A 16,118-nucleotide genomic window follows, 5' to 3' on the forward strand; every position below is an offset into this window, starting at 1 on the left:
TATAGAGGCGTTGTGGAAAGAAATGAATGATGTTAAACGTAGGGCTGCTCAAAAAGGTTACCAAAAAGTATTGGATTCGGTTGCAAAAGATCCACTCGGAAGTGTTTGATGGTAATACTAAAAAGGGACAACTCACAGATCTGAAAAAATCAGCCAACAACCTAAAGACTATCAGGTATTTATAAAGATGAATTAAATTAAATTATCCCCTGTTAGATCTAGATTGTTTAAAATCAATGATATCTCAATGATATTTCATTGATATATCATTGAACTCAATATACTCAATCCTGGTTAGGAACAGTCAAATATGTAAAGTATTTTGGATAAAATACTAACGACTAACTATCGTCAGTTAGTCGTCTGGATCATCAATTTATAAAAAGGATTAGAATAATCCAATAAAGATTCATTCTACATTCCATATTCTATATTCAATTTTTCATTATTCATTATCACTATAATATTATTCATTCCTTTCCAATTCCACTTTTATTTTATTACAAAATATTTTATCCTTACAATCTAATCTAAAGTATTATTATTTATATACTCATTATTTATATATATATATATCATATTATAATTTATACCTCTCAAACTAATTATATATACGAAGTATCTATATAGTTATTACATCCCCCAAAATATTTCTTTCTTTTTGTTAACCATATTTTTTCTATCTCTCCCAAGAGCAGAAAACAGAGGGGCGGCAATCGGCCAATACCGATGCAAGGAGCAGGATTTTGGTATGCAATTAAGAAAGTAAATGGTTGGTTGCAAGACACCAAAGCAATATCAAAAGTTGCAAAGAGTTTGGATGGAGTTGTACCCTTTGCAGGAAAGATTGGTTCAGTTGCCGAGCAAATGGGATATGGTAAAAAAAGAGAAGACCAAGAAAATAAAGTTGTGGTACCTTGATCAAACTTGGAAGTTTGGGATGCACTTTAATATAATATTATTATATACATATCAGAAAAGCGTGGTGTGCAACAAGATGCACCAGTCAAGAACGACCAATTATCCTTACAGGATATTTCACACCTAATCAAACATCATTAAACCCTAACCCTACCCATAAATGTCGGATTTATTCCAAAACAAATGACATTAAAATCATATAATTTATCATGCTACATAGATAATAGAGATATTGTAAAGATTTATTTATTTAATGTTGAATAATGATTTGAGAAAAGGTCTCTTTGGTGGCTTTGGTGATTGTGGAGCTTGTGGAGCTTGTGGGGGTTCTTCTCCAGGATAGTGATGGACATTTGAATGGCTACAGTTCTTTCTTCCACATGTAGTTCGGTCCTTCCATAAAATCCTCACAGGTGCATTTGCCAAAGTGACAAGGTCGAGGAATGTAGGGAACCAATGCGGTACTCTTGGCGGCCTCAATCTCCTTGACGTTGGTCAAGTCCTTTGCCCCTACAAGTAATGACCCATTAGCTAGTTTTCGAACAATCTAGATAAACAAATATACCTACGTGTAAGTGATGCCAATGTTTTGAGTAAATAAAAGATTGATATATACCTCTTCCAACTCTGAATACTTTTCTTCAGTCATCTTCAATCTCTTTCTTAAGTCTGATGAATCCTCTAAATCTTTTCTTTTGTGATCTGATGATGATACGAGAGAGAAAAAAATTAATACTTTCTTTAATAATAAATGAAATCAAGTTACTTACCAGACTCGGAGGGTTCCTCAACCTCAACATAGAGGTGAGCACCATCGGCTAGAGTGACAGCAGCAAGGGGATCAAGGGGTACACGAGCAGGGGCATTGTTGTCATTTGATGGTGGCTCGGCAAAGAGAAGCATAGCACCACGAGGAATAACGAACTCTGGATTGGCTCGAATGATGGGACGGAGATCGTCGTGGTCGGCAACATTGTTAAAACTGATCTTGGTTACATCACTACGGTAGTGAACAAAGAGAGTGAGGTCACGACGTTGTGGAGCGACTGGGCCGGTTGATGATGTTGAAGTTGTCATATGAATAATAGAAGGAATAAAGAATGAATGATGCAACTAATAATGTAATGATTAAGACTACATAGAATGCATCGTATTTATAGCTAACTATTGTTCAATTAATGACTCTGAAACCACACCCTCTACCCCTTTTAATTTAATTATTTTCTACCGAATCAAAAACGCATATCATACAAAAAATCCGGGAGAAGATACGTGATTAAGAAAGGTAAGAAGTATTACATTAAGTCAAAGAAGACCGACAAGGAAATCATGAGATCATTAATCAAAGAACTCAAGCGTGTTTCCACTTCCCACACACCTATCATTAGAGCTCTAATGTCTGCAGATATTCATATATTCATCGATCACCTGATAGTGTTACGCTCTGACTATATCAGAAACATACAAGATTCAAACTTTAAAGAATCATTGATGAAAGAATCAAAGGTTGCAGCAGAGAATCTGTGCTTCGCACCAATGGCAATTTTAGATAAACACCCCCTTCTACAACAGCGTGGCGTGCAACAAGAGGCACTTGAACAACAAATACCTCAACACTTATTAAAATACTTTACCAATCAATCTGATGATAGTAAAGGTGCAATGATAAAGAAAGTAAAAGAATATGAAAGTGACAAGATAGAAAGGATTACTCGTCGTGCAGACAAACAGAAACAACATGATGAATTATTAGTAAATATGGCGTTGACTGAAAAGAGAATGGCAAATATGGATGCTAATTTAATCAAATCACAACTAGAGCGTTTTATGGAGGAACACCAACAGCGTGGCGTGCAGCAAGATGCACTAGAGCAGCAACGTCAACTTGAAGAACAACTAAATCAAGAGATCAACAAGGTAAGAGAAGCAGAGGAGAAGATCATTTCATTAAAGGAGAAATCAGAGGAAGATCAACAAAGATTCAATCAAGATATTGAAAAGATAAGAAGAGAGGCGAAAGAAGAGGTTGAAAGAAATAATGTAAAAGATTTGATTGCTAAATTCATAGAGGATAAGAAGATTAATATCAGCTTTTTACCACCAAGATCAAGAGCAACAACTAATAGATTTGTACCCTTTGATGATGGAAGTACACCAACACAGAAGAATAAAATAATTAAAAAGAACAATGAGGAATTTGGTCAACAATTGTACAACTTAAGAGATCATTTAACATCAGCAGATACAACTAAATTGTTACAAGAAAAAGATGGAACACAAACCTGCAGAAGAAAGAAATGATATACTCAGTGGCATCCACTCAAGAATTACAGAATTAACATCGTTACCCAGGATCAACAAACTAGAGCGTCTTGCCGCTTCCCACGCTAAAGAATCGGTCTTGGCCGATTTGCCGCCTGAGGATCAAGATGGTGGATGCAAATGTGAGAGCGTATTGGCGCTTACCCCGCTACAAGATGTGCCAGAGTCGGGTGGAGAGCGTGGAGTGCAAGAGAACTTTCCAAAGTTCACAAAGGAGCAATCACCTGGGCTATACGATTATGAAATAGAGAAACTAATGAAGCCTTACAAGATATATGGATGGAGTGGTGTATTCTCCGCCGATGAAGTCGATCTTGCTCGACCAACGCTTGACGGAAAGAATTGAAAACGAACGTTTGGAAAAGGAAAGACTGGAGAATGAACGCTTGGAAAAGGAGCGTATTGAACAAGAGAGACTTGAAACCGAACGCTTGGAACAAGAAAGACTTGAAAACGAACGTTTGGAACAAGAGAGACTCGAGAGTGAACGCTTGGAAAAGGAAAGACTCGAAAACGAGCGTTTGGAAAAGGAAAGACTAGAAAAGGAGCGTATCGAACAAGAAAGACTCGAAAACGAACGTTTGGAACAAGAAAGACTCGAAAATGAACTTTTGGAAAAGGAAAGAGTGGAAAATGAACGTTTGGAAAAGGAGCGTATCGAACAAGAAAGAGTGGAAAATGAACGTTTGGAAAAAGAAAGACTCGAGAATGAACGTTTGGAAAAGGAAAGACTAGAAAATGAACGTTTGGAACAAGAGAGACTCGAGAATGAACGCTTGGAACAAGAAAGACTTTCCAAGACCCCAGGTCCAGGTGCTCAATCTGTTTTGCGTTTTCTTGCCCGTTCTGGCATGAAAATCGGTAGAATTGAAGATGTAAAAAAGTTGGTTTATAATGATATTTGATAACCAACCTTTTTGTCAGGAAGCCATCGTGGTAGAAGATTGTAAGAAAACGAGTAGCTCCTATTCATTTGTGTCTTAATGTGTTAGAACAACACCATTGGATGAATAAATTTTTTGGGTTATACGTATCTTTTTTTTAAATAAAAAAATATCTTTTTTGAAGTGATCTTGAACCCCTCTCATCACTACGAATAAAATCGATCGATCTTTTCGCGCACCAAAACAATCATTTATTCAATCACTTTCACCTGCAACAACAACAACAACAACAACAACAGGACAGAACTAACAATAATAATGCTATCCTTACCCGCAGTGCAACGTATTCAGATTTTCGTCTTTTATTCAGGATTGGATCTTTCCTCAAGACGGACTCTGATACTTTACAACAAGTCCTCATTGGTCCAAAAGACGATGGATATGTCTTGGGATTGTGTATCGAAGTTGATGAAAAGCATCGTTTCTTCTTGGGAAAGCTCCCCAATAGTCAGTTTGGTGAGCCAAACTATTATTCAAGTAAGCACTACACCAGTCTGCTGCGCATTTCACACTTGTTTGTGCACCAATTCGGTGACCAAGAAAAGGCCATCCAAGGGATTCAACGCCTCATCTTCAAGACCCTGAACCGAGAAGCCAAACACAGAGCTTGTCATGTTCTCACATACACCAGTACTTCAGTTTCAGGTATCGAGGAATCATCCAAGCGACTATTCTTTTTTGGTGATCATTCAAGTATCTCTGACGTAACATTACCGTCCTGTACAATGACATTTTTTGATAATTATATCAAACAACCTATTAGAGAGATAGTCTTGGTTAAAGTAGATTCGTTCTTGGTACTATATTACATTTGTGAATGTGGTAATGGCCATCTGGTTGTTTGTGGACAACCCTGATTTAAAGAACCTTTTGTTTGCCCATCACGAATCCCGAGGCTCCATTTGGTTACTAGTTACTTTGCCTTTGAATCCAATGCTTTGGACCTTGTTTGTCGTGAAATCAATCTTATTTCCGCCCCGGATTCTGACCGATACTTTGCCAATGTATATCAATGTCCAACTAAAAAAAAAATTTAAAAAATTTAATAAATTAATTAATTCCTTAATTTTTTTATAGGTATATTTATAGTTGATAAACAAAAACAAAACAAAAAAGTAACCCGCTATTTATTTATAAATTTTACAAATATTATTTTTGATATTTATTTGATTTTCTTTGTTTTTTTTTTTTTGGGATCATTTAAAGAACCTTTTGCCTAATGTACTTTTAGTGTTTCGACACATTGATACTCATTTGCAAAAGGTTCTTTAAATCAAGCTATATAAAACGACAACACGCCACCAAATGCAATATAGTACCAAACACGAATCTACCTAACCAAGACCATCTCTTTGATTAATCCTTGTCTTGAGGATTTCATACCTTTAAAACCAAAAGTCCTGTTGATTCTTACATGTCACATTCCATACCTTTTTAAAAGACTCTAAAATGTATCCACCATTCCACAATACTCGAGAATGATTTTTGTGTCGGTTGGGAGATTCCCATTGATGGAGACTTTTCTTTTCAAGATTGATGGATATCTTGAAAAGAAATGGCCCCATCATCGCTTGCAAAGATGATAGCCAAAGTTTGCCTCGAGTTGTCACAACAAAAAAAGCATTGAATACAAGGAGATGGAGAGATCACACAGAGTTCTCTTGTTGATGGTAATTTTGAACGGACAGCGAACAACATAAGATCTATAGAAGATTGGTTTCGCCTCGAGATTCAGTCCATTGTGCTTTCTTCTATGGATATGGTTTGGTAACCAGAAAGAGGTGTCTTTGCAGTGATACAAGATTTGCACTGACTCTTGATACAATTCTCATTGTTTTCGTAGGTACAGTTGATGAGGACCTTGTAAGATACTGTAATGCCGCCAGTACAGGTTAGACATTGGTATTTGGCACGGTTTCCATAACCATGTTCATCTCTATGGATAAAAGGTTGGATCGATGCCTTTCATATCAGTATAGTTGTCGATAGTCTCTCTTGGTGATAACTGGTTGGCATATTTGGACCTTGGTGACCGATGTTACTTTGACTGGAGCATGGGAATGACACTTGCAAGATTCGTAAATATATCCAATGGTGATATTATCAAGTGGGATCTTTCCAGCCTTTTGGTTAAGCTCACTGTCGAGTGTATAGCATAGAGGTTCTTTGGTGTGGATAAGGAACTTTGAATAAGATATCAATTAAGAGAAAACCATACCATGTTATCAAGAAGGCTGCTTGTCTACTCTATTACAAAGATTATTTTGCTGATATCATTGCTAAACTGTTTAGAGGATTGTCTGTCAAATACTTGTTGATATCAACAAGTGATGTTCTCCTCCTATAGAGAACCAATAACAGACAATCCTCTAATTCAATGTGTAACTAGTGATAATTAATGATGAACAATACACTAAAACACAAAGTGTGTGGGTTTGAATTGTGGGCAAAAAAAAAACCAAAAATATCCAACAAATAAAATTAAACAGATAATCAAAGTTGTAATAAAATAATGATTGTTTATAGATATAAAGTATATTTATTCATCCAATGGTGTTGTTCTAACACATTAAGACACAAATGAATAGGAGCTACTCGTTTTCTTACAATCTTCTACCGCGATGGCCTCCTTTTCTTCTTGTACTGTCACTTGGAATCGGAGTGACATCTTCAATTCTACCGATTTTCATGCCAGAACGAGCAAGAGAACGCAAAGCAGATTGAGCACCTGGACCTGGGGTCTTGGAACCAGTACCACCGGTAGCTCTGAGCTTAACGTGGAGGGCAGTGACACCAACTTCCTTGCAACGAGCAGCGACGGCTTGGGCGGCCATGGTAGCAGCGTATGGGGAGGATTCATCACGATCAGTCTTGACCATCATACCACCAGTGATACGGATGATAGTTTCCTTTGAGGAAAGATCAGTAATGTGCTAAAATTTTATGCGTGTCAAGTGTATTATATAGTTGGAAATTGATGTTAGTTTCTCTATTCTCTCTGTTGTTAATACTAATTCTGTTGCTGTTGTTCACATACGACGAAAGTATCATTGAAAGAGGCAAAGATATGGGCAACAGCGAAGACTTCTTCGTTTGGCTTGGCACCAATCTTGGCGGAGAGCAACTCAACAACCTTTGGGGCTTTAACTTCCTTCTTTGACATTGTCTAATGTAGTGTGTAAGGTATAGGTTGGAAATAGGAGTAAGTAATCTTCTCTTTACATCACATCTATCTGTGATCTCTTTTTTTCAATCTGTCTGTCTGTCTCTCTACATACGATTTCGGTGGAGAGAAAAGGAAAGAAAGGATACCCAAATATCGTTCATTTGGTTGCGGTGACCATCGGCATGCGCCCAAACGAAAATTTTACACAAACATTTTTTTTTGATAAAATTCATTTCAAAATGACAAAAAATAATTGCCCTCTCTCTACGCGAAACGGAGCCGATCACCTGATCTTGTGACAGTCAAATGAAATAGATTAAAAAAGATGAATGATATTACTAGTACGACTAGTACGACGAGTACAACTAGTACAACTAGTACAACAGAAAATGATAATAAAATAATAGAGAATAGATTTAAAGATAAATTAGTTATATTTATACTTGGTACAACAGGTGTTGGAAAGGTATTGTAAGAGAAAACATGAGTAGTAAGGTTTTAAAAGTTTAGAATTTACTTATATTTTACTATCATACTAGTCAAAGTTGGCAATAGAATTGGCAATAAAATTTCATGGAGAGATTATTAGTAGTGATTCAATGCAATTATATAAAGGAGCAGATATAATAACCAACAAGGTTAGCAATGAAGAGATGCAATCTATAACACATCACATGATGAGTATCATTGATATAGATACTACAAATTATAATATTGGAATGTTTACAAGTACCGTCATACCAATCATCAATGATATATTGGATAGAGGTAAAGTACCAATCATCGTTGGTGGTACTCATTATTATACAACTTCTATACTTTGGAATAATTCTCTTGTTTCTTTTGATAACAAAGATGATGAAACAGAAGAAACAATAGAACAAGATGATATCAACAACTCTTCATCTTCCTCTTCTTCTTCTTCGACTAATAGAGAATATAGTTTTGAAAAATTAAAACAAGTTGATGAATTAATGGCAAACAAATTACATAAAAATGATAGTAGAAAGATTAAAAGAAGTTTGGATATTTGGTATACGACTGGTCAAAAACATAGTGATATTATATTAAAACAACAACAAGACAAGGTTGAAAGATTTTCGAGTTGTTTGATTTGGTTGGATTGTCAAGACGATGTATTGGAAAAGAGATTAATTGATCGTGTAGATGAAATGGTTGCAAGAGGTTTGGTAAAGGAAATATTTGAAATATTTGATCATCCAAATATAAACCAACAGACGACAGAGAACTTTACAAAAGGTGTTTGTCAATCGATTGGTGTAAAAGAAATGTACAATTATTACAAATCCAAAAAGAATAATGATAGTTTGGAATTACAAGAAAAGGAATTGGCACAGGCATTGATGCAAACCAAGACGAGGACAAAAAGATATGCAGTCAATCAAAGAAAATGGATTAAAAAATTATCTGGTCAAAACAAATTATTTATTCATAAATTGGATACTTCAAATTTAAACAATTGGAATGAAAATGTTAAACAAAAATCTTTTGATATTATAAATAATTATTTAAATGGTAAAGAAAATAAAATTGAACTAGAACAAGAAGAAGAAGAAAAAGAAAAAGAATCAGATGAAGAATCAAAAAGAGAAAGAAAAAAAAGTAAATCATCTCTGTCGCAATCATCAAATTTGGATGAATGGAAAAAATATTATTGTGAAATCTGTGGCAATAAAGAATTAAATGGTCAACTTCAATGGACAAATCATTTAATCTCTAAAAAACATAAAAATCAAAAGAAAAGATTAGAAAGACAAAAGTTGAGACAAGAACAAACAAAGAATGAATAATAAAAAAAAAAATAGGTTTCATAAGTGGGTTTCATCGAAAAAAGTAATTTTTAATTTAATTTTAAAAATTTTCCTTTTCCTCTCTATGTTGTTTGTGAACTCCTCGATTCATTATTTCATTAAATATAGAAAAGATATAGAATTTGTGTGTATATATATATATATAGTTGGAGAGAATGGATGATAGTATAGTATTTGATGTATTATATGATGGTAATACATTACCAATGGTTTTACCTATCAATGCAACCATATCAATATTAAAATCAACATTGGAAGCATATACAGGTATACCAATTAATAAACAAATGTTATTAAATTTAGTAAATGGTAAGAAATAGTAAAAAGAAGTAAACATCTCTTTTTTATTTATTTATTAAACTCTCTTTCTATTTCTTGTTCTTCTTCTTTTTAGTAAATGAAGATACAACATTGGCATCAATGGATTTATCAAGAGTTGAAATGGTACAAGTTGATGAATCATCAAACAATACAGAAGCAGCAACAACAACAACAACAACAGTAGTAGCAGAACAAAATAATACTACACCCAACAACAACAATGTTGTATCACCATCTTCAAATATAAATGCTATCAATATAAATGAAAGCAATAATAGTAATAGTTCACCAAGTATTGCAACTCCACCAGTAAATAATAGTAGTAATAATAATGATGATGAAAATAATAATATTGAAACATTTTCAGACGATGATGATGATGCAATGGATGGTGGTGATTATGATGTATCTAGACCATATGTAACATCAAGATTTGCAACAAATTATTTCCCCAATTCATCTTTTGATCAAGACTCTAATCTATCACCACAAGCTTTGACAGAATTCTTGGATCAAGTATCTTATCCAACCTTTGCAAGTGATTATGCTAGTTTTGGAATGAATCTTCCAGAACCATTCCAAGGTAGTTATAAAGAAGCTCTCAATGAAGCAAAATTACAAGGTAAATTGGTTCTTACCTATTTACATAGTCCTGAATCTGAACAATGTGTAATGTTTTGTTCGTACGTATAAAAAAAAAAAAGATAAAAAGATAAAAAATAATATTTATTTATTTATTATTTATTTTATTTTATAGAATATTAGAACAAGAAAAAGTATTTGAATTTATAATGAATAATTATATATTTTATGTTGGAACTATAAATGAAACTGCACAAATGTTATTATTTAATCTAATTCCATTTGAAAGTTATCCAATCGTTGCTCTTGTTGCCAATTTTAGTAGTACCCCAAGAGTTTTGGAATTATTACAAGGTATCACAGATGGCGATGAATTTTATTCTAAAATTATTCATCAATATACTTCAAATATGCAAGAATTGGATAGAATTAAAGCTGAAGAGTAAAAGGAGTAGAAAAAACAAAAAAAAAAAAGATAAATATAAATATTAATTTTATTTATTTTATTTTTTTTAGAGAACAAAAACAAGAAGAAAGAAGATTAGTTCAAGATCAAGATGAAGCATATGAAGAATCATTAAAGGCAGATATTGAAAAGGCAAAAAAAGAACAACAAGAGAGACAAAGAATAGAACAAGAGGAACAAAAGATAAATGATGCCAAACAATTGAGATTGGATCGTATCAATTTGGTTCCACCCGAACCTGCCAAAGGTCCAAAATCTACTCAAATTATTTTTAAATTACCAGATGATTCAAAATTGGAAAGAAGATTTAATTCTACAGATACTTTACAAACTGTAAGCAAATGAAAAGGAGAAAAAAAATATATTTATGAATAACATTAATGTTTATTTTCTTTTTATTTATTTCTAGTTGAGTGATTTTCTTCATGGTAGTGGAATAGAGATTGAGAATTTCCAATTTGTTACACAGTTTCCAAAAAAAGTTTATACTGGTCAAGATTTTAAACAAACTTTGGAGGAATCTCAAATTCATCCTCAATCAATTTTAAATGTTAGATCAAATGATGAATAAATAATCATTTTTTTTTTATAACATTGGCACCGAAAATAGCCCAACGATCAATTCCAAGGTGCTTTCTAATCTTTTCGATATCATCAACAAGATGCCAAGTAGTATTATCTTGTAATGAAAAGAGTGGAGTACTCTTTCCACAACCACATTGATCAAACATTATAATACGATAAGCTTGTGGATCACAGAATTGTCTGTACCTAGAGAGAGAGAAAAAAAAAAAAAAAAAAAAAGGTAGATAAGTATTTGTATCTCTTTTATCTCTTTCTATTTCTTCTATTACCATTCACTGCAACCCCCACGAGATCCACCGTGTACAAAAAGTATTGGATTGCCTTGAGGATTACCTGACTCTTCAACAAAAAGTTCATGAAAATCTGGTGTCTCATTAAATATTTCTAGTATGCCGATGCTCAACCCATGTTTGCGTTTTGGGCAATGTTTGGAACAATATTTTTTTTTTGACAACCAACAGTATCATAAAATTTATAAATAGGGATCCTTTTTCAACTCATTATTAATAAATGTACAGAGTTTAAATAGATTTGTTAATTGAGTCGAACTCCTATTATCTAAATATAAAAAAAATTGGATAGATAAATGGTTTCGGATGAAACAAAGAATCCATCTGTGCCAGGAGGCAATATGCGTTGCTGACATGAATCGTTGTCCATGATATCTTTCATTTGTTGATAGACACTAATGGTCAGCTTTTAAAACATACAATCAAAATGTTTTGGGATGGAGAACTTGGACGAATAAAGGGTTGGTTATGGTAACAAGGCAAAAGTTGTTCTTGATTAAAGTTGCACGTATAATCAATGCAAGGACAAATGATAAAGTTGTCATGTTTAAAACTTTATAATAAAAGTCATATGATAACATGGTGATGCACTTTTACTACCTGACAATCCCTCGACTATCCTTGTAATATAATCTACCAACACTAATAAACCAATAATGAATATGTTGTGAGCCAATGCAAAGAACATGTGGTATGGGAAATGACCAGAAATATTATTTTATTAAATGAAATATTATATTATGGATCCTTGTCGCAAGGATCCATAATATAATATTTCATTTAATAAAACTTTTAGCATAATATACAATAGGTCGACATGTGAAGCAGTCCTTCCTTGATTAGACCAAACTCAGTGGTTCCATACACTATAATTGGCCCACATCCACGATATCATGAGGTAAAGTTTCACCACACCCACTTTATCACATGTAAAAGGAAAAAGAGGTTGATGAAATAAGTAACTACTGCTACTAGTTGTATGAATAAATGTTGTATGTAATGGTTCCAAATTATATTACCATTGTGGCCTTTGGATCACAGTGCGACCTTTCGATGATTAATAATAATAATTTTTTTAAAATATATTTTTTTCAAATTTGCCCAGGCCTCAAAGACTGAAGGCTTGTTTGTCATCACAAGATCACATTCCATTGGTAATATATATATATAATCATTTAAAATGACAACAACTAGTAAACCAAGAGAATCAGTATTGGATTACCCAAGAACATTATACCCACCAATTCAACCATACAAGGAACACCGTCTCAAAGTATCAGATATTCATGAACTATACGTTGAAGAGTCAGGTAATCCTCAAGGCAATCCAATACTTTTTGTACACGGTGGACCTGGGGGAGGCTGCAGTGAATGGTAATAGAAGAAATAGAAAGAGATAAAAGAGATACAAATACTTATCTACCTTTTTTTTTTTTTTTTCTCTCTCTCTAGGTACAGACAATTCTGTGATCCACAAGCTTATCGTATTATAATGTTTGATCAACGTGGTTGTGGAAAGAGTACTCCACTCTTTTCATTACAAGATAATACTACTTGGCATCTTGTTGATGATATCGAAAAGATTAGAAAACACCTTGGAATTGATCGTTGGGCTATTTTCGGTGGATCATGGGGTTCTACTTTGGCTCTTGCCTATGCTGAAACTCATCCAACCGTTGTTAAATGTTTAATTGTATGTTTTACAGATTGAAAGAAATGAATGAAAGAAAAACTCATTATTAATTATTTTTTGTATCAACTTAGTTACGTGGTATCTTTACTCTAAGAAGAGAAGAATTATTATTCTTTTATCAAAAGGGAAGTAATTATTTATTCCCAGATTATTTTGATGAATACCTTAGTGTAATCCCAGAGTATGTAAAATATTTATAAACATATTTATTATTTCTTTTTCTAATTTTTTTTTCCTTCCTTTTCATTTAGAGTTGAAAGAGGAGATTTAATGAGTGCCTATTATCGTAGATTAACCAATGATAATGATAAAGAGACACAGATGAAATGTGCACAAGCATGGACCAGATGGGAGATGGCAACTTCACGTTTAATGGTTGATGATGAAAAGATCAAAGAAGGAGAAGATCCAGCTTTTGCTTTGGCCTTTGCTAGAATCGAATGTCATTACTTTGTCAATGGTGGATTCTTCAAGGAAGAAGGACAACTCCTCAAGAATGCAACCATTCTCAATCAACACAACATTCCAGGTGTCATCATTCAAGGTAGATACGATGTAGTCTGTCCAGCCACCACTGCTTGGGAACTTTCAAAGGTTTGGACAAACTCTGACTTGAAAATCATTGCAGATTCTGGTCACAGTATGTCTGAACCAGGTATTATTTCTGGTTTGGTTGAAGCTTGTGATAAATTTAAAAATCTTTAAATCATAATCAAAATATTAGTAATACAAAAATAAAGTATATTTTGATTGAATAATTTTTTTTATTTTATTTTAAAAATTTTTTTTTTTTTTTTTTTTAGAGCTATAACTAGAGGTAGTTCGATTTTATTCTTTATTTTTTTTTAAACACAGAAAGAAGATTGTTAGAGATAATATAGGGGGGGATATCCCCCTCCACTCCTCCTCCTCATCATCATCATCATCCAAAATGATTGTAGTTAATCAATCAATAATAGTTAATCAATCAATAATATTTAATCAATCTGTTTGTCTATCTATTTCACATCTTTGTAGTTATTCAATCTCTCTTTCATTGTAATCATCAATCTACCAACCATTCAATCACTGAAAATGTTACAATTAAACCAATCAATCAACCAATCAACCAATCAATTCAATTCAATTCAACTACTACTTGCCAAATCATTGGAAAGCATTCCTTCTTTGTTGAGTTTCGATAGTTTTGTTTGCCTTGATTTTGTAAAGTGAAGGATCATTTACAAAGATTTGTTGTTGAGATGGATTAAAGTATGTTTGAAAACACATTATTGCTAATTATTATTATTATTATTATCATATTTATATTAATATTTTAAAAAAAAGGATTCTATTTTTAAAACTTTAGACAACATCAGAGACAAAGGTGGCAGAACTACGGCCCAAACAGAGTATAAGGGAGCCGAGAAAGCATTGAATTTCATATGCATGAATGGTCATGACATTTCCACGTCTCCACACGAGATCAACCGATCAAAGGCAAAGGTATTCATTTGCCCTCCATGCAAATATGATACTCACGTCACCCAATTTGCATCAATGGGATGGGAGGTGGTCGAGAGAGAAGGCGAGCCCTATACAAGTTAAAGGGATGTATGGCATCAGTCCAGGTACGCGAGAACATGTTTTACATTGTCGTGGGTATGTCATTTATATTTTACATAGATATATATATTTATATTAATTATATTAACTTTTATCTATTATTTTTTATTATAGAACTTTATTGGATAATGAAGTAAAAGAACAAGTAGGTCAAGAACTATTTGGACGGTAAGAAGTATTTGGATTAAATACTTCTTATCGTCCAAATACAAGAGTATATTGTCTTAGACGCCACTCCGTTAGCCCATATTTGGACCAGATCTGCATAGATATTTATTTTTATTTTCGGTTTTTTCCCGCCGGTTGAATTGTAGCTAATAAGTGTTGAATATTTAATAAAATAAACAAAACAAATATTATTTATTTATTTATTAGTAATTAAATCATTTATTTACTTCCCGATGTTTTTTTGGTGCGCAAATGTCACACACGCACTTTCCCTCCTTTTTTTTTGAACTGAAAGAATTAATCATTTCTATATTTAAAATTGACCAATCCAGGCAACCTTAGACCTACAAGAAGGAGTATATCAATTCCCCAGAGGAAAATTAAAAGAAAGAGAGGTGGTCAGAAGAAGGTAATCCTCGAGTATCTAAAAAGGAACCGCCAAGACTTGAGGACACAAAAAGAGGTACCAAAACAAAAGAAGATTTACCAAAACATATTAACTAAGCTTATAATAGATATGTGAAGAACTTGGAGTATTGGAATGTTTCAGAAGACTGTAACTGAGGTCTATGATGGAAATGTGATTAGCAGAACCTATCTCACTGATGACCAAACCCAGCAGTTGGTTGATGAGATAGAAAGTCTCCAAAAGGCTAAGAAGCCTCCCACAAAGCAAGATGTAATTAAAATGGTAATATTTCCCCAATCAACAACAAATAATTGACAAAAAACGTGTATATTGATTACAATGGCTAATTATACTCTTTTTAAGGCCCATGTCATCAAAGGAAGTGATTACAAAAAGAACCATCTGATTCTTGGTATCACAAAACCTTTAGAAAACACCCTTTTGCCAAAGATCTCAAAACAAGAAAGGGAGCAATGACTACACAAGAACGTACATCTGCTGATAGCCCTCAAGTTAAAGATTGGCCTAAAATACAAACAATGAATCTATGTGAAAACCAAGTCAAGCTAAAGAACATATGTAACTTTGATGAGACTGCAGTTACTTTGAATGCATCAACGGAAAAGGTAAACGGTTCTATATAACACATGAACAAAAATTCTTCATTTTAACAGCTTTTTACACCTTCCATTCTATATAGTACGTCTGTAATCCCAAGATATGCCAGCCAAGATATCACAAGGTGAATAACAACGAACATATCACAGTAATATCAACTATTATGGCCGATGGATCATTGTTACCACCATATATT

At 33.4% G+C, this 16,118-nt stretch overlaps 9 protein-coding genes across 9 annotated transcripts; 6 read left to right on the top strand and 3 right to left on the bottom strand.

The window, feature by feature from the left end:
• Nucleotides 1-22: 22 nt before the first annotated feature.
• On the top strand, nucleotides 23-921 carry DFA_01961 (uncharacterized protein; the record flags this gene model as incomplete). The annotated part of the gene is made up of 2 exons (XM_004359865.1): nucleotides 23-103; nucleotides 694-921. 2 exons carry the CDS (start codon nucleotides 23-25, stop codon nucleotides 919-921), a joined length of 309 nt encoding a protein of 102 aa, XP_004359922.1.
• A 361-nt stretch (nucleotides 922-1,282) lies between these two features.
• On the bottom strand, nucleotides 1,283-1,998 carry DFA_01962 (uncharacterized protein; the record flags this gene model as incomplete). The annotated part of the gene is made up of 3 exons (XM_004359866.1): nucleotides 1,283-1,468; nucleotides 1,538-1,623; nucleotides 1,692-1,998. 3 exons carry the CDS (start codon nucleotides 1,996-1,998, stop codon nucleotides 1,283-1,285), a joined length of 579 nt encoding a protein of 192 aa, XP_004359923.1.
• A 252-nt stretch (nucleotides 1,999-2,250) lies between these two features.
• Nucleotides 2,251-3,222, top strand: DFA_01963 (uncharacterized protein; the record flags this gene model as incomplete). Its single annotated transcript, XM_004359867.1, has 1 exon — nucleotides 2,251-3,222. One exon carries the CDS (start codon nucleotides 2,251-2,253, stop codon nucleotides 3,220-3,222), a length of 972 nt encoding a protein of 323 aa, XP_004359924.1.
• A 296-nt stretch (nucleotides 3,223-3,518) lies between these two features.
• DFA_01964 (uncharacterized protein) lies at nucleotides 3,519-5,044 on the top strand (the record flags this gene model as incomplete). The annotated part of the gene is made up of 2 exons (XM_004359868.1): nucleotides 3,519-4,118; nucleotides 4,427-5,044. The coding sequence occupies 2 exons, from the start codon at nucleotides 3,519-3,521 to the stop codon at nucleotides 5,042-5,044; spliced, it is 1,218 nt and encodes a 405-aa protein (XP_004359925.1).
• A 109-nt stretch (nucleotides 5,045-5,153) lies between these two features.
• Nucleotides 5,154-5,568, bottom strand: DFA_01965 (uncharacterized protein; the record flags this gene model as incomplete). The annotated part of the gene is made up of 2 exons (XM_004359869.1): nucleotides 5,154-5,207; nucleotides 5,527-5,568. 2 exons carry the CDS (start codon nucleotides 5,566-5,568, stop codon nucleotides 5,154-5,156), a joined length of 96 nt encoding a protein of 31 aa, XP_004359926.1.
• A 146-nt stretch (nucleotides 5,569-5,714) lies between these two features.
• Nucleotides 5,715-7,350, bottom strand: rps14 (40S ribosomal protein S14; the record flags this gene model as incomplete). Its single annotated transcript, XM_004359870.1, has 4 exons — nucleotides 5,715-5,890; nucleotides 6,011-6,123; nucleotides 6,795-7,120; nucleotides 7,225-7,350. The coding sequence occupies 4 exons, from the start codon at nucleotides 7,348-7,350 to the stop codon at nucleotides 5,715-5,717; spliced, it is 741 nt and encodes a 246-aa protein (XP_004359927.1).
• A 328-nt stretch (nucleotides 7,351-7,678) lies between these two features.
• Nucleotides 7,679-9,164, top strand: iptB (putative isopentenyltransferase; the record flags this gene model as incomplete). The annotated part of the gene is made up of 2 exons (XM_004359871.1): nucleotides 7,679-7,819; nucleotides 7,893-9,164. 2 exons carry the CDS (start codon nucleotides 7,679-7,681, stop codon nucleotides 9,162-9,164), a joined length of 1,413 nt encoding a protein of 470 aa, XP_004359928.1.
• A 176-nt stretch (nucleotides 9,165-9,340) lies between these two features.
• On the top strand, nucleotides 9,341-11,125 carry DFA_01968 (ubiquitin domain-containing protein; the record flags this gene model as incomplete). The annotated part of the gene is made up of 5 exons (XM_004359872.1): nucleotides 9,341-9,494; nucleotides 9,580-10,189; nucleotides 10,264-10,530; nucleotides 10,605-10,887; nucleotides 10,964-11,125. The coding sequence occupies 5 exons, from the start codon at nucleotides 9,341-9,343 to the stop codon at nucleotides 11,123-11,125; spliced, it is 1,476 nt and encodes a 491-aa protein (XP_004359929.1).
• A 1,484-nt stretch (nucleotides 11,126-12,609) lies between these two features.
• DFA_01969 (Proline iminopeptidase) lies at nucleotides 12,610-15,109 on the top strand (the record flags this gene model as incomplete). Its single annotated transcript, XM_004359873.1, has 8 exons — nucleotides 12,610-12,803; nucleotides 12,882-13,122; nucleotides 13,194-13,303; nucleotides 13,374-13,777; nucleotides 14,471-14,704; nucleotides 14,733-14,763; nucleotides 14,842-14,895; nucleotides 15,103-15,109. 8 exons carry the CDS (start codon nucleotides 12,610-12,612, stop codon nucleotides 15,107-15,109), a joined length of 1,275 nt encoding a protein of 424 aa, XP_004359930.1.
• Between the last annotated feature and the right edge of the window lie 1,009 nt (nucleotides 15,110-16,118).

This window comes from Cavenderia fasciculata (genome assembly GCF_000203815.1).
Source record: "Cavenderia fasciculata unplaced genomic scaffold Scf_Dfasci-F-a-25c12.r2-5, whole genome shotgun sequence".
Taxonomy (NCBI): domain Eukaryota; phylum Evosea; class Eumycetozoa; order Acytosteliales; family Cavenderiaceae; genus Cavenderia; species Cavenderia fasciculata.